Here is a 26,219-nt window from a genome sequence, read left to right on the forward strand (position 1 = left end):
TCATAACTGGAACCTACTTTTGTCCATATAAACGGCCATAGCCTGCAGCTCGGTCGCCATGTGAGGCGGAATTGCGTCCCGCATCATCATGCCTCCCATGCAATTGAGTGCCTGCCCATATAAGGTAAATATTTGCGGGTGAAGGACTGTACTTAGCATATTCATAAGTGCAGCTACTGCGGAAACAAAGCACCGTGTAGACCTTAAGTTTAAATTAAGTTCATAGACACACTGCTGCTGGCATTTGTCATGCCTACGACGAATACGATATACCCGAGATACAAGTTTAATGAGAAGACGCAGGGTGTAAACGAGACTTTTGATCACTTTGTAAGGGAGTTAAAATTGCTGTAATGGAGTTAAAATTGCTGGTGAAGGACTGTGCTTATCCAAACGAATAGAAAGTAAGGTGTAAAGCTTAAGTTTTAATTAAGTTCATAAACACGCTGCCGCTGGCATTTGTCATGCCTATGACGAATACGATATTCGCGAGATACAAGTTTACTGAGAGGACGCAGGGTATAAACGAGACTTTTGATCACTTTCTAACAGAGTTAAAATTGCTGTTGAAGGGCTGTGCTTATGCAAATGAAGGTGAGATGGTCAGGGATAGAATAGTGTTTGGCACAAACTCCGCGAAAGTGCGAGAGAAACTTTTAAGTGCCTGGTCTGAGCTAAAATTAAATAAAGCCGTGGACATCGCAAGATCGCACGAGATATTCGCGAGATACAAGTTTAATGAGAAAACCCAGGGTATAAAGCCTCGATGCTAAAGACCTGGTCGAAGTCATGGAGAACATGGAAGGACGAGTTCACATTATACTTAGAACTTGCAATGCCAGAGGCAGAGGAAAACACTAAGGTCAGATTATTTCTTTTCTTCAGATAAATGACCTCAGTCAGTCCTCATTGTATTCAGGGTTCTCATGGAAGAATTTGATGATGACGGTCATGTGGACTTCTGGCCTTTAATCCCATCAATTTAGGGACATCACGGTGCTTTGATTAGGTGGTGGTGGTGGTGCAGATCGCCACCACAAAAAAATCAGAAAAAAACAGCAGAGAAAGTAGGGGTTAGTAATGATTTTGGAGCCACCATGAATAATAATGATAATTGAATATACAGAGCATCAGGATTAAACTAAGATGAAGCTATGAGAAAGCCATGTTAAAGTAATGTGTTTTCAGCAGTGTTTTAAAGTACTCCACTGTATTAGCCTTGCAAATTCCTATTGGCAAGCTATTCCAGATTTTAGGTGCATAACAGTAGAAGGCCGCCTCACCATTTCTTTTAAGTTTAGCTCTTGGAATTCTAAATAGACACTCATTTGAAGATCTAAGGTTACGATTTGGAGTGTAAGATGTAAGACATTCTGAAATATAAGATGGGACGAGATTATTTAAGGCTTTGTAAACCATAAGCAGTATTTTAAAGTCAATTCTAAGTGACACAGGTAACATCATCAAAACTGGGGTGATGTGCTCGGATTTTCTTTTCCTAGTTAAGATTCTAGCAGCTGCATTCTGCATGAGTTGCAATCGATTAATATCTTTTTTGGGCAGTGTGACGATGTGGGTTCTGGCTCCACACTCCCTTTGCTGTTGGAAGCACATGAACCCAACACCGTCGATAATGTTACCGAGTGAGCTAGTCAGTGGAGGCAAATAAACACTTGAGCAAGGGGTGGTGCAAAAATGAGTAGTGCTTTTATTTAAAACAGTCAAAAACAGTGTTCAAATAAATAGTGCAGTTTCAATGTTCATTAAATAAATAATCCATAAAAAGAACACGTGGAGGTTAAAAATCAATAAATAGAAAAAAAACACATCCTTAAAAACGAGAGGTTAAAATCTTCTTTTAGGAAGCAGTCTTAAAAACCAACAACAAATCCGGTGCTCTTCTGTTAGCGTCTCACCTGCTTATCCCGTTTGGGCCAAGCAGCAGGCAAGACGCTCTCTGCAGCTGCCCTCCTACAACACACCCGAGACTGGAGACCTCCCGATCCCTGGCTTCGGTCTGGCACTCATCCCAGTCCCCGAGACTTGATTACCCCAATAGCCAGGACGCTCACATTGGGGACTCCACCACCAAGCCTCCCGACTTCCGCTGCCTTTCCACGGCCTTCTGCGGCTCGTCGCTTTCCTCTAGGCACTCCCGCTACCTGCTCACTCAGCGGGAGCAACCTCAACTCAAACGTCTAGGTGTTGGCCTAACACCCAGCTTCCATACAGCTGCCCATGAGCCGATCGCGCTCACCACATGCACGCACCGCGTGTCTGTCTCTCTCCGGCACCGCCTGCTTCCACACTCGCTCCCTGTAACCTCCGTCCTCTCTTTCCTTTCCTTTTTCTCTCCGATCGTTTCTTACACCGAACGTTTCTTTCTCCCCCCACAACCGACTCGCTTCTTTTTAAAACGTGAGGGGCCATTACAGCTGTAGCATTAGCCACGGGAACAATCACGAATGTGGGCAGTTCCTCACCTGTGCACACGGTGAGAAACGCCCACATCGACGACTGCCCCGCGGCTCGGCTACAACAACGCCCCTCACGGCGCTCGGTGCGGTGATTATCTATTTAAAATGAATGGCCTTTTGCTCAACGAGCTGTGGACCCATAACACCACAGGCAGTACTGAGAGGAGTGCGTTATAGTAATCTAGCTGACTGAAAACAAAAGCGTGAACTAATTTTTCAGCATCTTGCAATGTTATAAGAGGTCTAACTTTTGCTATATTTGTTAGGTGAAAAAAATGCTGTCCTAATAATCTGATTAATATGTGCTTTAAAATTCAGGTCAGAGTCAATAATTACCCCTAAATTATTTACCTCCGTCTTGACTTTTAATACTAATGCATCAAGTTTATTTCTAATAATCTCATTATATACATTATTGCCAATCACTAAAATTTCTGTTTTCTCTTTATTTAGTTTGAGAAGATTACTACTCATCCAAGTGAGATATTGTGTCAGTGAATGAAGTGTATAATGTGTGAAGACTTTAGTCTAAATATCAAATAAACATGTGCGCTTTTATTCAAGAATATAACCAAAGGAAAAAAAATCATTCACTTTATATGTTGGTGTCAATGAGTTAAAAAACCCAAGTTCAAATGTCAATTGACAGGAAGTTCATCAGCATTCTTGGATGGTTCAGAGGTTAGAACTGCTGCCTTATAACCAAAAGGCTCCGGGTTTAAGTCCAGGCACTCCACAGTTTGAGTAGTGAGCTGCTATTATCATTACTATAATAAAAACATACATTTGATTTGAATAACACCCGGCGTAAATTTTAGCTACTTGTAAAAGTTAGCTCTTTTATTTTATTATTCAGTTTTATTCTGTCAGTGACATTCACGTGGTACAACGAACTTGCTTCTCCCTCTCTGAGTTGATGCTGTTTATCTCACAGTTGGTGCTGGGGTTGATGCCTGCTCAGAACTTTTTGTTGTACCGGCAATCAAAGATTTGATGTCCCGTGACTGCTATCAGACTATCATATGGCATTTGTGCTTTGACAACAAAGACACCCATGTAGAACGTGTGAAAACGACAGATTTGCTGTGATTTTGGACATCTGACAACATTTTGTTGAGAGCTGTGTTTTGAATTACAACCCAGGGCACAGACTTTCCGAGTCTGTGGTCATAAAGCTTATGGAGCCATTTCTGGACAAAGGCAGAACTGTAACAACAGACAGCTTCTTCACAGCACTTTCACGGGCTAATAGACTGCTTCACTGCAACACAACTCTGCTAGGCATTATAAGTATTATAGGATTTCCATCTGAAGCTATAGTCACTTTAGTACGTGAGCAATTCGCCACTGTAGAGTTTAGATCTGGCAGTGCCATGCTGACGGTGTATGCGCTCAAAAAGAAGTCATCTGCCTGCATACTCAGTAACATGCACCATAATGCAGAGTTCAGGAAAGATCGGGGAAAAAAAACATGTTCAAATGACAACTCATGTTCAAATGGTATAGCGTTTTCAAATAGTGATGTTTTCATGTATGAATATGTGTGTGTATGCGCGAGAGAGGCAGAGACAGATTTGATCTCATTCAAGCGGTTACTGGAATATAAAATAAACACTTTCGCAAAGGTATAATGAAACAAGTGTGATTTTATTCAAGAATAAAACTGAATAACAAAACATTAAAATGACAACAAGTTACCAAGAAGACATGATTCACCAACGTTTGTATGTCTGCTTATCCCTTCAGAGATATCTTTTACAGGTCGTAAAACTTTACACCGGCTGTTACAGACTGAAATCAAAAGCTTCTTCTTTTTGGGTGCATAGCATGGCGTGAGCATGGCACTGCCAGATCTAAACACTAGCGTGGTGAATTGCTCATGTACTTTTGGTTATAAGGCAGCAGTTCTAACCTCTGCACCATCCAAGAACGTGTATGAATTTTTTGCCCTTTCTGCAGTTGGGAGGGTGGTTTGGGGGCTGGATGGGATAGCAGTGTACTTGCTGCTTGTGCTGATCAACACGCTTACAAAACAAAAAACACTGATGGAGAGGTACGAAGGAATTTAAGGTTGTCTGTGATTACGATTTTTTTCATAGCCTTCAGGGATTCTATTGTTAATGACACAATGATGGAAGTAGAATTCCTACCTCCTCTATGGTTGTGTAATATCACTACAGCTTTGCTTCCTTCAGGATGCTGTGGTCACATGACACTGGATTTCCGGTCCACGGGTGATCTTTTGTTCTTGGGCTGGAAGGAAGGAGACTTGAATGAGTAGATGTAATGGGCTCCTAGTATGGAACTTCCTCTTTCCTGTGAAAGGAGCAGAAACATCACTTAGGCCCAAATGCTGCCCTTTTTTCCAACCCCTCTGTGTCTACAGACACTAGTCCTCATAAAGCATTGACCATATTCACATGTTTTACACTGAGCCCCCATTTAGGCCAGTGTTAGCATAGTGCATCAGCCCACTTAATAGCAAAAGTTCTCTGTCCACTGTAGCATACCTTGTTTCCCAGTCAATCACTTTCCAGATTATGAACAATCTGAGTCAGCGTGGCTCCAAAGGCATTCCCTGGTGCATTTAATTGGAGAAAAAAAGGTGATAAAAGGTTAGAAGAAGCAAGAATTGGTGCAAAAATTAGGTCCTTCTTTATACCACGGAATGCCTGTTCTGCCTGACTGTTCCACACTGCCACATTCTGAGTCCTTTTCGTTGTGATGCCTGTTAACACTAGAATTACCAGTGCCTATGAAAAAACTCGTAGATCCGTCCCACCTTAAATTGCTTCTTAAAACCGTTCTCACCTCTCTGCCAGCGTCTTTTGTTAATCTAAATGTGCTGATAAAGAAAAGTTCCAAGTAGCCGGCTATTCCATCCCCCCACCGACGTAGAAAGTGCACAAACTTCTCCCAGCTCATGCCTTGATTGATTTTCTGGGAGTGAAGTGGAGTTTTAGAGTGGAAATAATAGATCGTTGTTTGGAACACACGCATTTCACGTGTGTTCCGTTTCTACAGTAATCCGTGTAAACACATTTTTAAAACAGAAACGTTTTTCATATTGTAGTAGTAAATGACAAAATGTAGGCATAAACTATATAATGTATGAAGCCTGAAGTCCAAATATCAAATTAACAGCTTCACAAAAGGTACAAATATAACAGAACAAGTATGCTTTTATTCAAAAATATAACTGCAGGAAAAAAAGCCACCTTAGCATGCCACATTGACATATATGTATCTCAACTGCCATGGTAGCGTAATGGTATCAGCTGCTGACTAGTAATCAAAAGGTCATGAGTTCGATCTCGCACAATTCTCTTTTGAAAAGTAAACTGCTCTTATTCTTACTATTTTCAAATAAAAACATACATTTGATTTTAGTGTGTAACAGCCAGTGTAATTTATGATACTTGTAAAGGTTAGTTTTTTTTTTTATTGTTCACTTTTCATTCTCTCGGTCTTGTTCAAGATCCTTCCCTACCTCCCCGACCCCCTAACCCCCCCCACATCTGAGGACACGCTGGAGCTCTGCAGCGTACTTGTGACTGCATTCTCGTACCAATGCTTTTGCGAACTGCAGTGCCTGCGTGCACTTTTCGTGGTATTACACGTCTATTTTTTTGAGCATGCCCGTGTCACTCAAACACAGGAACATCTGTTGGTATACAAGTATAACAAAACAAGTGCACTTTTATTCTAGACTATAAGTGAAGAAAAAATAAAGCAAGTTACAGTAGGCGGTTGATATGACAGCTTGCATGGGGCAATGCTAAGAACTGCTGATTTCCGATCCGTGCTATATAAAATCATCTCATTCAAATATTAACAGTTCCCACACACCCTTCCAACATTTACGACATGTGTACTTGTTGCAGTGTACACACCTCTCTGTGCTATGGTTTCTATTACACTGAATGAGCACCTGACACTGTACTTTCTTCCCTATATAAATAACATTTGAGCTATATAGCGTCTCTAAATAAATCACATTTGAGCTATAGCATGTCTTTATGTGAGAGAATGGAACTGAGTTAAAAAAAAAAGCTAACCTTTACAATTATCATGCATTTACACTGGCTTTTACAGACTGACTGAAATCAAATTATGTTTTTATTCTAAAATAGTTAAAAACAAATAAATAACCTTCGCCGTTCTGCCTGTCTGAACTCCTTGTCTATCTATATAGTAATAACAGGAATTTTATTATTCTATAGGAGCTTCCCTCTCTGCCTATCATACAGTCCCTGACAAAAGTCTTGTCGCTTCTCTATTTTGTAGAAACTCCTGCTATTACCTGACTTAATTAGTCAACTGGTGTTAGAAATAGCTCATATGAAAAGCTAAAGCCCTCCCAAATGATGTTTAATGCACTAAAATAAATTAGTTTCACTGAAAAAAGATTTATCATTTACTCAAGACAGAAAGATCAAATTTGGGCAAGACAAAGGTTTTGTCGCCTATACAGAAAATGAACAACTTTACTGCAAATCCAAAAATATGTCAGCAAATTAAGTAGTGGTACTGTGAGATCCAAATTTAATATCTTGTATGACTTCCATGAGCTTGAAGGACAGCATCCATGCGGTTTGGCAAGGATTCATACAATTTATTGATGAAGTCATCAGGAATGGCAAAGAAAACAGTCTTGCATGCCTCCCAGAGTTCATCGATATTCTTTGGTTTCGTCTTTCACTTTCATCCTACCCCACATATGCTCAATGATGTTCATGTCTGGTGACTGGGCTGGCCAATCCTGGAGCATCTTGATCTTCTTCGCTTTAAGGAACTTTGATGTGGAGATGGAAGTATGCGATGGAGCACCATCCTGCTGCAGAATTTGGCCTTTTTTATGTCTGGGAATATAAGAGGTAGCTAAGATTTCTTGGTATTTTAGACTATTGATGTTGCCTTCCACCCTGCAGATCCCTCGCATACCCCCAAATGCTGGATGTAACCCCAGACCATGATTTTGCCTCCACCAAACCTCACTGTTTTCTGGGTAAATCTCAGCTCCATGCGGGTTCCAGTAGGTCTCCTGCAATATTTGCGGTGACTGTGGTGTAATTCAACAGAAGATTCATCTGAAAAATCCACCTTCTGCCACTTTTCTAGCGTCCATCCTTTTAGCAGGTTGTGGGCCTTGGCAAATGCCACATGGTTTTTCAATTGTCTTTTTTTTAGTGCTGGCTTATGGGCACTGATTCGACCATGGAGGCCATTTCGAGACAGAATCCGACAAACTGTTCTGGTTGACACAGGGACTTCAGGTGACTAGGTCTCGTGGAGCTCTGCTGCAGTGGAAAATGGGCTGGCCTTGGATTTTCCAGCCAACAAACGGTCCTCTCGAGCAGTTGTCTTGCGGGGTCTTCCTGACCTGGGCTTGTCAAAAACGTCTCCAGTCTCTTCAGATCTTTTTTTTATCCTCTGAACTTGACGCTGAGACACATTGAAGGTGTTTGCCACATCAGCAGTGGATTTGGTCTTCAGCCTCTTGATAATCAACACTTTAGTCTCAGGGTGAATCTTAGGCATGTTTGCAGAGGTCTAGTTGCAGTTGATGTGAAGGTCTAGTGTACTGGGGTTCTTTTTATACACACCTGAGACCTAATTGATCCATTATTAGTCACAGGTGAAGCTCATATAACAAGGCGACAACACTTTATGTCTTGCCAAAAATTGACTCAATGCGCTTTGCCAAGCTGTGAATATTAGAATACTTTTTGTCAGTTTCGTTTTGCACTGAAACATTATTACAAGCTGATGGGATTAAAATGACCCATTTCTTGTAACAAAATCTTGATTAGAAATATATTTTAGCGGCACTTCAGGTCAATTTGTACACAAGCGACAAGACTTTTCTCAGGGATTGTATAGTGCCTTTCCTTCCTACTTATCTATATATCTATCCCCTTGGCTGTTTTTATATATCTATTATACAGTGCCTTCCCTGTTTATTTTTATATCTAATGCCTTCTCTGCCTGTCTGTCTGTCTGATTGCATATAGCGCTGAACTTACTGCTCTGTACTATTCTGTCCTCTGCGTGTCCTGGAGTACAAAAGAAACACCACCATACAGCAACATGTGCGAACTGGCAAGATCAGGAAAAAAACACGCGGCCACTGATTACAAACCGCAAGATGAATGAAATAGACAATATATGTAAAAACATCATTGCACTAATGCAATATTATTTGAAAACGAACATATTCAAACCCGATCTGACGCTGTTCAGTTTCAGATAATATTGCATGTACTGTGCGTTGAAACTGCTGCACTGAATAAGCTGACGCCTTCTGTAAGAGCGTCAGCATGTATTCAAACCCGATCTGACGTTGTTCGTTTTCAAATAATATTGCATGTACTGTACTATTTTAGAATAAAAACATAATTTGATTTCAGTCAGTCTGTAAGAGCCAGTGTAAATGCATGATAATTGTAAAGGTTAGCTTTTTTTTTAATTCAGTTCCATTCTCTCAGTCGCGTTCACGATCCCCCCCATCTGACAATGCTGTTTTCACATAAAGACGTGCTATAGCGCAAATGTGATTTATTTGGAGACGCGCTATAGCTCAAATGTTATTTATATAGGGAAGAAAGTACAGTGTCAGGTGCTCATTCAGTGTAATAGGAACCATAGCACAGAGAGGTGTGTACACTGCAACAAGTACACATGTCGTAAATGTTGGAAGGGTGTGTGGGAATTGTTAATATTTGAATGGGATGATTTTATATAGCACGGATTGGAAATCAGCAGTTCTTAGCATTGCCCCACGCAAGCTGTCGTATCAACCGCCTACTGTAACTTGCTTTATTTTTTCTTGACTTATAGTCTAGAATAAAAGTGCACTTGTTTTGTTATACTTGTACACCAACAGATGTTCCTGTGTTTGAGCAACACGGGTATGTTAAAAAAAAAATAGACGTGTAATACCACGAAAAGTGCACGCAGGCACTGCAGTTCGCAAAAGCATTGGTACGAGAATGCAGTCACAAGTACGCTGCAGAGCTACAGCACGTCTTCAGATTGAGGGGGGGGAGGTAGGGAAGGATCTTGAACACGACTGAGAGAATGAAATGTGAATAAAAAAAAAAAACTAACCTTTACAAGTATCATAAATTACACTGGCTGTTACACACTGAAATCAAATGTTTTTATTTTAAAATAGTAAGAATAAGAGCAGTTTACTTTTCAAAAGAGAATCGTGCAGGATCGAACTCATGACCTTTTGATTACTAATCAGCAGCTGATACCATTACGCTACTATGGCAGTTGAGATACGTATGTGTCAATGTGGCATGCTAAGGTGGCTTTTTTTCCTGCAGTTATATTTTTGAATAAAGGCACACTTGTTCTGTTATATTTGTATATTTGTGAAGCTGTTAATTTGATATTTGGACTTCAGGCTTCATACATTATATAGTTTATGCCTACATTTTGTCATTTACTACTACAATATGAAAAACGTTTCTGTTTTAAAAATGTGTTTACACGGATTACTGTAGAAACGGAACACACGTGAAATACGTGTATTCCAAATAATGATCTATTATTTTCACTCTAAAACTCCACTTCACTCCCAGATAATCAATCAAGGCATGAGCTGGGAGAAGTTTTAAACAAGTTTTTAATAGATCCTCTGAGAATTTGATTTTTTCCAATTTTAAATAGTATGTAACATCAATTACCCACTGACTTAGAAGAGGTGGGTTAGGATTCTTCCAGTTGAACAAGACAACTCTATATGCTAGTAGTGAAGTAATTGCAATTACAGTTTGTCGTTCTCCACTTTAAGCCCATCTGGGAGTACAACAAACTCGGCTGTTAATGGATTAGGAGGAATTGTGACACCAAGGCAGCTAGATAGTCATTTAAAATGTTTTGTCCAGAATGGTGTTAATTTGGTACACACCCAAAACATGTGGCCCAGTGAAGCTAGGCACAATTGCAACATTCACAGGTTGGATCTTGCCCTGGAAACATTTTGGACAATTTTAAACGAGATAGATGTGCTTGATAAATTTAATGTTTTCCACATATGGAGCTAGAGTGAATTCTGTGTATGACTGCCTTCCACTCCATTTCTGAAATGTTGAGTAAGAGATCCTTTTCCCACTGTGCTCTGAGATCTTTGAAAGGAAGGGACTTTACAATGTTTTTATATATTACAAAAATGCCATCTGAGTCCTTAAGATTGATCAGTATCTCTTCTGGAATAGAAATAGGTGGGAGGTGAGGAAAACTGGGCTAGTTTTGTTTAGCAAAGTTTCTAATTTGGAGATAGTGGAAAAATTGTGGCTTTTTTTGGTTCAGAAAAGGTTTGTGTCTTAGGTTTATGTCAGAATTTTTGGTGATTAATGCAAGTCTCTGACCTATCATATCTACTGATTCATCAGGATCACACCAGGACCAGGACTTTAGCAGAACATGATGGACATGATGGACATGTTCCTGGGAATGCCAGTTATGTTGTCATACCAGATCTACCAGATCCATTTGTTCTTTAACCTCATAGGATCCTGAGAGCTAAGAGTGCCAGTGATATAGGAGTACCATAACTTCATCCCTTGGTTGGAATTCACAGAATGTGGTCCCATGGTCCTATAATCTGGCCTGTGCCCCCTGAAATTTCTTTTGGAATGTTCTGAAACTTGTGGTACATTTTTCACAAAGCAATAAGGCAGCTGCACAACATATTAATATTAGTTTAAGGTTTTGGCTGTGCCTCCCAGCATTCTTTGACTCCTCTTAATACCTCTTAATACAGCACCACAACGGGCAAAAAAAATTTGTGAATGCATGTGGCTCTTTTTGAATGCCCTTCTGCGTATGACTTCCACAATTCTCTAGCTGTAGTCTTTGAATTAGCAACCCAAACATGAATGGCCTTAGGGTATCAAGTATTACAAATAATGAGAAATAAAATGTATTTTTGCCCAGGGGCCAAAAGCTTAAGGGGTATGACAACACTGACTCCCATTCTTTTAAAATGAACATCGCGGATGGACAAGAGCTATTCTTTTGTCGGGGTATCTAATGTAATTGGCACTCAGGATGGATCAAACATTAGCTCCTAACTTGTCCATCGATGCCTAGGCAGTACAACTGGAGCTTTATACACTCCAGAGCCTTGCCAGGACCCAGCTGGCCATCTACCAGAGGGGCATGCACCAGTCTGCAAATTTCACCAGAAATTACCAAAGCTTACGAGAAAACTCGTAAATCCAGCCCACCTTAAATCCACTCGCACCTCTCCGTTCATCATCTTTTGTCTTGTAAATGTGTCGATAATCCCAAGCAGCAAGCAGCCTGCTATAAACCCCCCAAACGGAGAAACTGCAAAAACCTCTCCCAATTAAAACCTTGTTTATCAGAGAGTCTTAACGTGTCCCAAAATAAACGTTTTGAGTAGTGAGCTGTTCTTATTGTTACTATTATACAATAAAAGCATACATTTGATTTGAGTCTGTATCAGCCATCGTAAATGTATGGTACTTGTAAAGGTTAGCGTTTTTTTTTATTCAGTTGTATTCTCTCAGTCGCGTTCACGCTCGCCCTGATCTGACACTGCTGTTTTCAAATAAAGACTTGCTATAACAGAAGTGAACTCAGATCGGAGAAAGAAAACAGAAGCCCTCCCCACAAGAAACGTCCACTCACATATAAGAACAACGCAGCTGCACCAGGCGTAAAGGCGAAAGATGGCACTGTTTGGATGCAGAACGAGGTCAGGCGTCATCCTGCCAACCAGTCTGCCCCACACCTGTCCTTCAAAGAAAAAGCACGGCTTACAGAGCTCGTGTTTAGATCTAGATGGTGTATGTGCCCAAAAAGAAGTCTAAGTGCATTCTCGTACCATTGCTCATGTACTAAAGTGTTAGCAGCCATTTTTCGTGGCATTACACGTGTAATTTGTGAGCATGCCCTTGTCGATCAAACAGAGGAAGCTCTGTAGTCTACTTGTGACTTTACGCTGTAGAAAGATAAGTAAATAAATCAAGGTAAATAACATTTAACCTGGCTTTTATATAAGTAACATATAAATGGTTCTCTGCAGTGGGCTGGCGCCCTGCCTGGTGTTTGTTTCCTGCCTTGCGCCTTGTGTTGGCTGGGATTTGCTCCAGCAGACTCCCGTGACCCTGTAGTTAGGATATAGCGTGTTGGATGATGGATGGATGGACAAATGCTTCTTATGTAAAGACCATCACAAAACATAATCACAAACAGGAGTTTGCACGATACATTGGCGAGCTCTGTAAGCCATGCTGTTTCTTTGAAGGACAGGTGTGGGGCAGACTGATTGGCAGGATGACACCAGACCTTGTCCTGCATCCAGACGGTGCCATCTTTTTGCCTTTATGCCTGGTGCAGCTGCATTGTTTTTATATGTGAGTGGATGTTTCTTGCAGGGAAAGCTTCTGTTCTCTTTCTTCGATCTGAGTTCATCTCTGTTATAGCTCGTCTTTATTTGAAAACAGCAGTGTCAGATCGGGGCAAGCGTGAATGCGAGAGAGCATAAAACTGAATTAAAAAAATGCTAACCTTTACAAGTACCATACATTTACAGCGGTGGTTACAGACTCAAATCAAATGTATGTTTTTATTGTATAATAGTAACAATAAGAGCAGCTCAATTCACAAAACATTTATTTTGGGACATGTTAAGACTCGAACCCGGTACCTTCTGCATAGGAGTCAGCAACTTTAACCGCTGTACTATCAAAGAAGTCACAATAACATGCCACACTAACCTGATTTCTTTGTATCTTTTGTGAAAGTGCTTATTTGAAATTTGGACAGCCTTCACACATTATATACTTCATGTCTACATTTTGTCATTAGCACTAAAACATGGAAAAAGTTTGTCTTTTAGGTATGTTTTCAACATTTCTGTCATCCTACACTTACATAGATCTTTGTAGACACAGAACACACGTGAAATGCATGTGTTACAAATAACGGTAGACTTTTTTTAGCCTAGGTGCTTGACTCCCTGCAAGGCTTCAGTTGGGAGACGTTTTTGCAGTTTCTCTGTCAGTGGGGGGGGGTGGTATAGCAGGCTGCTTGCTGCTTGCTGCTTGCTGCTTGGGATTATCAACACATTTACAAGACAAAAGATGCTGATTGGAGACATGCGAGCGGATTTAAGGTGGGCCGGATTTACGAGTTTTCTCGTAAGCTTTGGTAGTGTTAACGGGCATAAATAATTTCCTGATGGACATGATTTCCTTTCCACCCTTATCTTATGACCTAAGAAATATTTGGCCATCTGGCCACAGGAGTGTCCATCTCTTATTTGCTTGCCATATTCCTAAACCTCACTTTTGTAAATATTGGTGTCCTTTCAGATTACTTTAAAGAAAAGGTATGGGCATTAGCCTTTAATATTTAATTCTTACACTGCCTACAGCTATCTTATTACATTCTTTACATGTTGAAGATACCTTTTGCAATATACGATTCAGTTTAATTAAGGCTTCCATTACTCATTGTTTTAATTTCTGTACCAGCACCAGAGATGATAAAATGGCAGCTGAATAAGGCCTTTAAAAAAATCACACAAAATGAAGATCAACATATTATTTTTTCATACAGTACAACCAGTGGTGGAAAGTTACAAATTACAATTACTTTGTTACTATAGTTAAGTACATTTTTTACATATGTGGACTTTACTTAAGTAGATACTTAAGTGGATATTTTTGACTTTCACCCCACTACAGTTTTACAATGTGAAGTGTTCCATTTTATAGTCACATGGATGGTTTGTTCTTTCTGAAAGACTCTTTTCCGTAAATCATAGGAATCGATTCATGAGCACAAACTAATCGATTTGGTAGAGCGCCAACAGGAGTCCTAAAGTGCACGAATGATGTCATCATTCTTTTTCATTTAGAGGAATGTTTCTTAACTATGGCTTACAGACATGTCTGCCACACATAATCGAATTAAGCAAGTTTGTCCAAGTGCAAATTCTTTATCTAGTGATAAGCCGCGCTCTCTTATTCATTCCATTGATGGTATTACAGTATCTGAAATAATGCCGTTGATGCATTGCAAAGAACTTTCGTTTTTGTGACACTAAAATTAAAAAAGCATTCTATCTCACAACCAATAAAACAATGAAACTGAGAAGACTGACAGTGAAGGTACATATAACAGGGTTCGTATGGTCATGAAAAACCTGGAAAAGTCGCCGAATTTGAAAAGAGCAATTTCCAGATCTTGAAAAATTTTGGAGAACTAAATAAACAAAGAAAGTTATGGAAAATACATGGAAATCTGATTGACACATCTGTATAATGAAGTAAATGGTTCCTTTAAGATTGAGCGAGAAACGTCTTTATACGTTAACAACTTGCATTTTTGCACAGGTCTGTAGTAAATCGGCACGCTGCATGTGGTGAGCGCCAGAAATGCAATTTTCTACTTTTGGGCACACAGGAGATTCAGTACCAAAATGCCTAGTAAATGCTGACTTAACAATGCATGGCTTCACTTGGATAAGTATAAGGGGTTGCTTGAGAAAGACCAGGACCCGGGATTTGCAAAATGTCGATTCTGTATTAAAATGCTTGACATATTGAACATGGGAGAGGTAGCGCTAACTAGCCATGCAAAGGGGGCTAAGCACCAGGCTGTTGCTGCACGTGAATCATCTCTCAACTCCATGACTGGCTTTTTCCCCCAAGTCTCCAACCTGACACCTGCTGCCAGCTGCAGTAATTGCCTCTCATCCACGTTCAAACAAGGGCAAATTTTAGACCGCTGTGTCCAGAAACAAAGCCTTAACTGCAGATGTATTGTGGGTGCTAAAGGTGGCAAATTCTCACTATTCTTACAAGTTGTGTGAAGACACAAGCCAGTTATTTCAGGCTATGATTCTCGCTAATTAACAGTGGTTCGTGTGGGTTTGCGCATATTGCATTATTCATTCAGAGATAGATGCTAATCCACCGACTGGGAAGTTGAACACAAACTCTTAAGCTTGTATTGGTTGTTACATGATTGCCCTGCTCGTCACAAAGATTTCATGACAGCGACCAAATGTAGGATGCCCAGTGGATAGAGAATGTCAGCATATCAGAAAGAAGAATGCTGCTCTGGCCACATGTCAAACACTATGTTGAGATGGTAGAGCGAGGTGAACTACCCAATCCAAAAGTGGTCCTATGAAGAGGTGAAGAACTGCTGTGCTGATCCTCTCTTTACAGTGAAAATGGGGATATTTAACATCATTGCAAGAGAAATCACCACCTTCCTCACCATATATCAAACAGAGAAACCCATGCTACCCTTCCTCTCTCAGGACATGTACAAACTGATTAAAGGTAAGCATTTATCTGTATACTAATAATATTATATACTATCATATTAATGGTGTACCGGCCAGTGTTTTACATTAATTTCTTTCCATTTCATGTCAGTTAATCTAGAACAAAATGTAATACGCTAATAAGGTGTAGTAGTACGCCGGGAGTCTCAGACTTTTTTTGTCAAAAAATGAAACAATCATTAGAATATATAAAATAGTACAGTACATATTAGGAATAAATTAACCTCCTGTGTAAACTGTATATATAGTTAAATATGACTGCGCTACTGTACTTTACTGCCAGTCATAATGGTGGTACTTACTGTGAAAAGAACCACTGGCATACTTGTATCATCTAAGCTAAGAATGTGTAATCACTTATTTGTGTCTGTTTAAATGAAACAAGGAAATATGACTTGTAAATTTCCAAATTATCAATGATAAAACTTGAAAATAAAGTCTCTTCATTTAAATTGCTTACAGGGCTTATGGGACGATTCCTAAAGGAAAAGCACCCGGAAGAAGCTTTAACCACACTGAAGCACCATGTTCCTTTTCAGGACAGCAATTTGCACAAGGACAATTGTAAGAATGACATTGGATTTGTAGCAGAGGCCACACTGAAACAAGTGAGGTCTTCCAAAATCATTTCAGAAAGGCAGATACTACAGATGAAGATAGACTGCAAGATGCTATTGATAACACTTCTTGAGAATTTGTTGAAAAAGGCACCAGTGCATCACACATTAGTGAGAGGCATGAAGTGCCTTGACCCAAGATGCATGGCTGAATCTAAGGAGCTATGTGCCCATCAGTTGAAAAGAATGCTGCACATACTTGTTGAAGCTAAACACATAGATGAGGCAATGTGTGATGATGTTCTTATAGAGAGTTTAGGGAGTTCTGTGATTTGGAAGCTCTTCAGGCAAACTTTATGGAATTTGACCCCAAAATAGATCAAGTGGACATCCTGTTGTATGAGCCAAAGGGGACAAAACCATCATTTTCCAGAGTGTGGAATGTGGTCAAGATTCTACTGGTCTTGTCTCATTGCACAGGCCAGCATGGAGCAAGGGTTTTCCATTAACAAAGAACTGATTGTGGTGAATCAGAAGGAGAGGTCTCTGGTGGCTCAGATGCTCATTGTTGTTGGGGGCGTAACCAAGGTGGTGATAACAAAAGAGCTGCCCCTTTCAGCTGCAGGAGCCAGACAGAAGTATTATACTATGCCTACCTGAATGAGGAGAAGAGAAAGAACAGCAAGGTGTTCAGTTGAAGCAGAAGACCCTCAAAGTGAGCTGCATGAATTGAAAATGAAGAGGGCTAGGGTGGAGACTGACATTTGCCCCCTTGAGAAATCAGCTGATGAATATGCTGAGAAAGCAGAAGCTACAAGCAATCTGACCTTCATCACTAAATGCAACAGTTTGCGGCAAACTTCAAAGGAAAAGAAAGTATTTTTGATGAATATTGAAAAGCATATTGATGAAAAACTTGCAGAAATGAAACAATGAACTTTGTATGGATGGTTTTCGCGGGATTCAAAGAAAGAAGGCTGTCATTTGTTAACATAAATCTTTTATTCCAATGAATAGTTTCCACCCTGATACCACTGCTTCTGAAGTTAATATCAGTGTTACTGAACATTTTTACTTATTTGGATTTCTTTTTTTTTTTTATTTATTGTTGCCTTCCAGTCATTTATGTTAATTAGGGCTACATAATGTTTTTCAGGGTTTACATTTTCCTGGAGTGTCAGCAATATTTAAATAAATCTTTAATTTTGTATGAAACCACATATCTTGTCATTATTTTAGTTTAACAATATTTTGGTAAATTTGACATGAATTTTTATTACTGTTTTTCAAATTTACACAGAAATATCAGAGAACATATGGTCATGGAAATTTGCCTTAGAATAGTCATGGAATTTTTTTTTGTAAAAATGTGTACGAACTCTGATATAAGAAAGGGGAAGAGAGGAAGAAATGACAGACAAGCTGTGGGTTGAAGGGACCACAACGCAAGTCTGAAATGTCGAAATGAAAAAAGCAGGTGCAGCCCATGGATGTGATGATTTTCTGTTCTATTTAGAGCTACATTATCATCGGCGAAGGAGAACTCTATCATTGATCATTTTCTTGTTCATCATACAAATACAATACAGTAACACATTTAAATTACAATGCATTAATTGTTGTGTAAAATTCATTATTGGAATTGTTTAAAACAGAATATATAACCATAATATTAAACTAATACATTTATGTATGGCCGGATCTACTATCGTGGTGAATTGGGTGCTCACTCTGGGGCTCTGCTTGCAAGTCCAAGTTTTTACCGACAGTACAGACATTCACAGCAACATGCTGTCTGGTACTAACTACTGCCCCACTTCGATCCGCATGATTATAAACTTGTGCAATTATACCCACTAAAAAAACTAAAAACAAAAATATGAATGGGTATGCACGATCAGAGCAGGTGTATAATGGGCAGAAGTGGGTAAAGTAGCCAAAAATTGTACTCAAGTAAGAGTAACGTTACTCCAAAATAATATTACTCAAGTAGAAGTAAAACGTAGTCCACCAAAAACTTACTCAAGTAAGAGTAAAAACGTACTTGGTGAAAAGAATACTCAAGTACTGAGTAACTGTTTGGACATAATAAATGATTTATTTTTTATAAATGTTGTAATAAGACAGACAAAAATATAAAATAATGTGCAAATTTTGCTATTTCCAAATAATAAAATAAAACAATGAGTAAAAATAAATCACATCTTTACAAAATAAAGATGCACAAATAACACAAAGTTCTAAATTTTTCACAACAAAGCTTTTGAAGCCGATACAGTAGGTAACATGAACAGTGCAAACTACTTACAGTGACGAGATATCCTGTACACTGACAGTATAATACGGCATATGCACTTTGTGGTGTAGCGGGGTCCGCGGCTTCAAAAAAAAAAAGGCCACTTTCAAATCAATAAAACAGTGTCGCTCTCCGTGGGCGCAATTGCAAGACCGCGGGCAGTTAATGAGGTAGTTGGAGCGAGTCGCACCTGCACATGCGGGTCCGATCATTCTCAATTGATTTATTGGCTTCCTGCGGCGTGTGATTAGGAGACGAGAGTGTATATATATGGGTCAGCACAAAAAGATGGGGGAATCAAAGAAAAGACATGAGGTTAAAAGATGTGAAAGGAAGGCTTGGGAACGACGATCTGGTTCTTGCAGCGAAGCTGTGACCGTTTAGCAGTGAACAGGAGCCCTGCATGATTTAAAAGTCTCTCACAGGCTGCAAAAAATTGTGTGTGGTCATGTGACTGCATGGCTACGTCTGATTGGTGAAACAGTCATGCAGTAGATCCACTGACAACTTCTCTCTTGCAAAAATATAGTTTAAAGTATAAATGGAAAAAAGTAGAGTTGAGTGTTGGCCAATGTAATGGAGTAAGAGTAGCGTTTCTAATTCACAAATGTGCTCAAGTAAAAGTAAAAAGTATGGTGAAGTAAAACTACTCTTAGAAGTACAATTTTTTAAAAAAGTTACTCAAGTAAATGTAACTCGTTACTACCCACCTCTGGTAATGGGTCGGACATTTCATTTGTTGCTGTGCTGCAAAAGAGTAAATTGATGGTGCAGTCCAATAACACTAACATAGACATGAACAACAATGTAGAAGACAACAAGACCACTGCAAGAGATATAATGCACCCAATAACACCAAAACTGAATGAAGAAATCCCTTAGTTGTCTTTTTATTTTATTTAGTGTAAATATAAAAACCCAAAACACTTCATTAAATATCACCTTTTTACCACAAACTAGTATAATCCTTTTAAAAATGTTTAATGTATATTCATTAACTGCACTCTCAGAAGAAAGTTGGTTTCATGTAGATTGTTTTCTTACATTAATTGTAATACACTAATGAACAAGTTTGGTACCACTGGTCTTTAGGTGCCAGCACACTCTGAAATATTTGCATCCCACGAAATGATTTCTTAAAAAAGTTTAATATATGCATATATATTTAAATACAAGTGCCTTACATAATAAAAACAAACTGAATAAAAATACCTTGCAAAAAATGTAAAATGTGGAATTTTTCTTGGGCAGTATTTCACCAATATTTTAGGGAACAAATTGGGTGTTTGGAATTCATGTTTAACAGAATGCCTGCAAATATTTTCTCAGCGGTGCATCTTGTGGTTTGTTTTTTCTGTCTTAGTTGCTGTGGAAAAATGTGTTTGAATTTAATTTGGTGGACACTTAAAAAAATGACAAATTTGTCTGTGCATTTAAATCTTATTTGCTTCAAATTTTTTATTTAATTTTCACACCACATTCCATACAAATAGATCAGTTTTACAAGAAAAGGATTGAAAACAAATCAACCCCCACCCCTGAGAAAGAGAGAATGGGCAGCAGAATAAAACTTAAACCTAGTAAAAATAAGTAAATAAATAAATTAATAAGTGAATATAAATGAATGGAGAAGAAAAAGAAAAAAAAAAGAATAGGGAGAGAATCTGCTTCCTCAGTGCTTTAAAAGCTTATTCTAAAATGTTATTGATTAGATCCTGCCAGGTTTTGAAAAATTTCTACACAGATCCTCTAAGTAAGAATTTGATTTTTTCCAATTTCAAATAGTATATAACATGAGTTACCCTCTGACTTAAAAGGGGAGAGTTAGGATTCTTCCAGTTGATCAAGATATGTCTGCATGCCAGTAGTGTAGTAAAGGCAATTACAGTTTGTTTGTCCTTCTCCACTTTAAGCCCATCTGGGAGTACACCAAACACAGCTGTTAATGGGTTAGGAGGGATTGTGACATCAAGGCTGTCTGAAAGGCATTTAAAGATTTTGGTCCAGAATGATGTTAATTTGGTGCAGGCCCAAAACATGTGACCCAGTGAGGCTGGGACTTGATTGCAGCGTTCGCAAGTTGGATCTTGCCCTGGAAACATTTTGGACAATTTTAAGTGAGACAGATGTGCTTGATATATAATTTTGAGTTGAATAATTGTATGCTTTGCTCATTTGGAGCTCGAGTGAATTCTCTGTATTGCCACCTTCCACTCCTTTTCTGATATGTTGAGGGAGAGATCCTTTTCCCATTGTCCTCTTGGATCTTTGAAAGGGAGGGACTGTAAAATGGTTTTATATATTGCAGAGATGCTGTCTAAGTCCTTGAAACTGATCAATATATTTTCCAGCATAGAGGGAGGGGGGAGGTGAGGAAAATTGGGCAGGTTCTGTTTAACAAAGTTTCTAATTTGAAGATAGTGAAAGAAATGTGTTGCTGGGAAGTTAAATTTATAATGTAATTGTTCGTAGGATGCAAAGACGTTGTCTATGTACAGATCTCTAAGTGATTTAATCCAAAATGTTTTCCAGACATTAAAAACTGCATATGTTTACGAGGGTTGAAAAAGGTTGTTCTTGTGCAGAGGTGCCATCGATAAAAGATTATCTATCTTAAAATGCTTTCTACATTGGTTCCATATTCGGAGTGAGTGAAGCACTCTTGGATTAATAGTATATTGGCGATAATTTGCATTTATTGGGGCACAAAGCAAGGAATATAAAGAGGAACTGGAGGATTTTATTTCTATTGCAGACCAAGCCTGCATATGTTCATCTATTTGTGTCAATGTCCAGGTTTTTATATGTTTTATGTTTGCTACCCAGTAGTAAAATTGAAAGCTAGGTAGGGCCATGCCACCTTCTGCTTTTGGCCTTTGTAGGGACCCTCTTTTGATACGTGGATGTTTTGAATTCCAAATAAATGTGGTTATGGTTGAATCTAATTTCCTAATGAACGATTTATTGATGTATATTGGAATATTTTGAAATAAGAGAAGCTTAGGGAGGATATTCATCTTAACAATGTTAATTCTTCCAGCTAAAGTGAGATGAAGGGTTGACCATCAAGTTTTGCTTGATTTTTTCCATACAGACAGATAAATTTTGTTGATAAAGAGCTTTATGTTTACTTGTGATGTTTACCCCTAGATATTTAAACTGATCTGTGATGATAAAAGGGAAGGTGTCCAATCTAATATTGTGTGCTTGAGAATTCACTGGAAAGAACACACTTTTCGTCAAATTAATTCTGTAACCAGAAATCTTTTGAAATTCTGTTAGTGCTGTTAGGACTGCAGGCACAGTATTTTGTGGGTCTGATATATACAAAACCATATCATCTGCATATAGATACATTTTCTGTTCAAGTCCTTCTCTGATAATCCCCTTTATCTCATAAGCATTTCGACAGTGAACTGACAGTAGCTCAATGGCAATTGCAATAAGTAGTGATGACAAGGGGCATCCTTGTCTGGTACCACGTTCTAGTTTAAAGTAGTCTGAATTAATGCTGTTAATACAAACTGAAGCTTCTGGATTGGTATTCAGTAGTTTGATCCATGTACAAATGCTCCGGCCAAATCCAAATTTCTCCAATGTAGTGAAAAGGTAGTTCTATTCAATCATATCAAATGCTTTTTCAGCATCCAAGGATAATAATATCTCTGGGTTTATTTGACTTTGTGGGTGAATATATTACATTAAACATGCGTCGAAGATTGGACGCTAAATGCTGGCCTTTAATAAATCCAGTTTGATCTTGTGATATTACTGTAGGCAGCACTTTCTCCATCCTTCTAGCTAGGACTTTGGAGAGTATCTAAACATCATTATTCAGAAGTGAAATTGGTCTGTATGATGCACATTGTAATACGTCCTTATTTTGTTTAGGAAAGACGGTGCTTCAAGTTTTTTGCTTTGAGATGGTGTATAGGCTGCATTCAGACCAAGATTTGTCCATTTTAATTGCAGCCTGCAAAGGTTTATACCGATTTATTAGACTTCATGATAGACTTCATGTGGCCCTAAATATAAGATAGAACTGTATATTGCATACACAATACAGTTACCCCTTAATTTACGTAAGTTTGTGCTTTCTCTCAATTTGAGCAGCAGTGTTTTATTTTTCATTTTATTATGTTTTAAAATATCTTTCTAGTACATATATGAGTTGTAAAGCCACTTCACAGGAGATGTATACATCATAATTGAAATTATATTTATGTACATGCTGTATATGAAGTGGAGAAATCATCATGGGGGTTACCTTATCTTAGAACTTTAAACTTTATTGAGCCTGTTTAACTGAATACGAACTCTTCAAGTTCACCTCTTCAAAAGGTAAACTTGGTGGTTTAACAACTGTCTGTACTAAGTGATATTAAACATCAGCCTGGTGCAGTTTTATTTTAGATAGCTAAGTATTAACAGCTAATTACAGACATATGCAGTGGTATGCTGAGCTATTTTTCTATTTTGTTTTACTTTATTATCTCCTATTTCACAGTTCTGTATATACTGAGTGTTGTTTGTTGGTTTTCTGTATGTGTGCTAATGGCACATGTTTGACAGACAAATCCTGAACCTTCAGCGTTGCATTCTGTATGACAAATGTCTGTTTGCACTTGTGTTTGTTGCTTTGTTGCTCTTAGGCATATTTACTGGGAATCACAAATGCTGTGGGTTTTTTTTAGTGTAATCAAGCATCGTCCCCTGTGAAAATTTAGTGCTCTACCTGCTAAATTTTGTGTGCCAACCCTGTAATAAACAAAAAAAGAGGGTCAGATTGACCCAGTATAACATTTTGGATTTTTTTCCTACTTCAGTGCCTGTACATTATTTATTATTGAAATACAGTATGTGATGTTCCTAATGGTGGTAGTGAAGGGATTAGGATTTGGGGAGGCGCCTCTTGAGTTTTGACACTGTTGGGACCTTGGAGTTGTAAATCTGGTTTTGTAAGTAGCATAATTGGCATGATTGTTAACTGAAAAGGCACAACCTGTATTATTTTACTATTTAACACATTATAAATGTTGTGGGCACACCTACTGCCATATTATACTGCTGAATCAGGGAGTACATTTGACAAGTACTTTTACTTTAATACTTTAAGTATATTTTCAAGCAAGTACTTTCTTACTTAAGCAGGAAGGTCAATGGAGTACTTCTACATTAGAGTACATCTTTTCTTATTTATTTGTTCTTTTAGTTAAGTAAATTGTTTGAGTGCTTCCTCCATTGCTGAATACAACTACCGATAGACAGTATTGAAAGATATCTTAATATCAATATCAAGTACTAAACAACAGTAGCAGAAAAGCAAATTAATTTTCATTAAATAATGTGAAAGCAGCCATTTTTGCATCAGTACATTTACCACATATTAGCTATTAGGTGGTAAAGTGATGGGAGATAGTTATCCAGTTAGGGATAGTTGGGGTCCAGAATGACCAGGCTGTTGTGGACACTTTAGCCTGGAAATTGAGAAACATCCTACTTTTTAAGAAGGATACCCAGGGATCTTTTATGGCTACAGCGAGTCTGGACCTCGGTTATATGTCTCCTTCAAAACACAAAACCATTTTTACAGCACAGTGTCCCTGGGGACTGCATTGGGGCACTGGGAAATAATTTGGAAACATTATTTGAAATAATTACAGTTTAAAAAAAATATCATTGCCCCATGTCCCATATTCCACAAAGCACTAATGAATTAAAAATTATTAGTTAATGTAGTTTGCAGTACTGGATTTAAAAATATGATAGCTGTTTATATAACGTATATAAGAAATGTTTGGTCAAAATCATTACTGATGTGCCACTTGTTACTAAATTTAAGAAAGTGAATGTTGAAACAGTTTCAATATTTTATGTGTCAATCATATTCTCTAAATATATAATTATGATTTATATACAGATATCATTTCTAGTTAAATAAATGCAGAAATACAGTACTGATAATTCTATGAGTCAGAATAATTTTCTGATCATTGTAATACATAGAACATTTTAGGAATGAATTAATGCTTTGCTCTTGATGTACTCTTGCTAACAGACTGGTATTTTTAGAGGTCTAAAAGGATGATAGAGATTTTCAGACATGAAGTAATATAATTGTTTTGTTTTGTTTTCAGCTGTAAGTCTCTAGGATTAAAAGAAAAAAACCCTGGAACACGTGCAATGGATGCTGAGTGCTCAGAACACTCTAATACAGCGGCCATTGTGACTGGTGTAATTGTTCTTGCAATTATACTGATTATTGGAGTTATCATTTTTTTGAAAAAGAAGAATATACACAAAGGTAATTATTTTTAAAAAAAGGATTATATTTAGGCATCAGGTTAAAATAGCTGTAGTGATTCTGCATTTAAATTAAAAGTAAAACATGTTTATAGGGCTATGATATTTTGTAATATTTCCATTTTCATGGAAGCTCTTTGTGTTAGAATATACTGTACTATTCTGTGGTAGCACATCCGAGAGGCAGACTTCTAACTTATAATAGAAAAAAAATCTTGCATGTTTTTGATTTTTGTTTGTATTATTTTGAAAGCTGGGCTTATTTTTCAAACCTCTGCCAGACTAGGGTACAAGACAAGCCAAACAGAGTTACGTGTCTATGTTCCTAACTTAATTTCTTTGTTTTGCATGTTGCCGTGTTGCATTAACTGCCTCACAGTTTAAATTATCAAGAGTCTGTTTGTTTTGTTTACTTTGGGAAAAATAGGCAGGGTACAGATAGCTGACAAGTATCTCTGAACAGAGGTGCTATAAGCATGAATCCCCAGTGTTGAATTAAAGGAGCAAGCAATTACTGATTTTGATCAAACATTTTTAAAACTGACTGTATGTATTGTATAATTAAAATGCAGATTATGAGATGTCCCAGTGCTTTATGTTTCATAAATTGTGTATACGTTAGCATTTAATCTGAACCAGCTCATACTGTATCTGATATGTTTTGTGCATTGTTCTGCTTTCTAAAAAAAGTAATTTTATCAAGATCTAAGGATTAAGGGAAGGATAACCCTCAACTTGATTTTAGGTATTAGTGACTTCATGCATTTATACTAGAGAAGATAGTACTTTTTAAGGTCAGATTGTGTCTGATTGATAAAAGACAAAAATAGTCAGCATTTAAAATGATTAGGATGTAGCAGTTCCTTTTACTAATAATATCTGTGTTTGAATAAAAGAATGCCTCTGATTCAATGTTTTTTTAAAGTATGGGTCAGGTCGTGGACATTTGATTGTGTAGTAGTATTAGCCAAATTTGTCCAAGTAAGAAACTGCTCTCTGTTTGGCGTACATTTATTGTGGTAGAATTCAATCTGAGCCTATAAACAGTGCTTGTAACACATCACAGGGCACTTTCCATTCTATGGTATTGAAATCTAATTAATATTCCCCACAACCTACTAAAACTGAGATGATTGACAACAAAGACACATATAAGAAAGAGAGAGAGGGGAGGGGGAATAATACAGGCAAACTTTTAAAGTCAAGGGAGCACAGTGCAAGTTTAAAATCACAAAAAGACC

At 38.1% G+C, this 26,219-nt stretch overlaps 1 protein-coding gene across 16 annotated transcripts in view; it reads left to right on the forward strand.

Annotated features, from left to right (window-relative positions):
* The window catches only part of LOC120531014 (tumor necrosis factor receptor superfamily member 14-like), a 174,282-nt gene that overhangs the window by 116,880 nt on the left and 31,183 nt on the right, over nucleotides 1-26,219 (forward strand). For 15 of the 16 annotated variants that reach the window (XM_039755943.1, XM_039755944.1, XM_039755955.1 and 12 more), the window contains one exon: nucleotides 24,813-24,979. In XM_039755943.1, the coding sequence (XP_039611877.1) occupies nucleotides 24,813-24,979 (167 nt within the window). Of the gene's footprint in view, nucleotides 1-16,284; nucleotides 17,565-24,812; nucleotides 24,980-26,219 lie in introns of those variants that run through there. The other variant, XM_039755956.1, reaches the window with a different exon arrangement.

This window comes from Polypterus senegalus, chromosome 6 (assembly GCF_016835505.1).
Source record: "Polypterus senegalus isolate Bchr_013 chromosome 6, ASM1683550v1, whole genome shotgun sequence".
NCBI classification, from domain to species: domain Eukaryota; kingdom Metazoa; phylum Chordata; class Cladistia; order Polypteriformes; family Polypteridae; genus Polypterus; species Polypterus senegalus.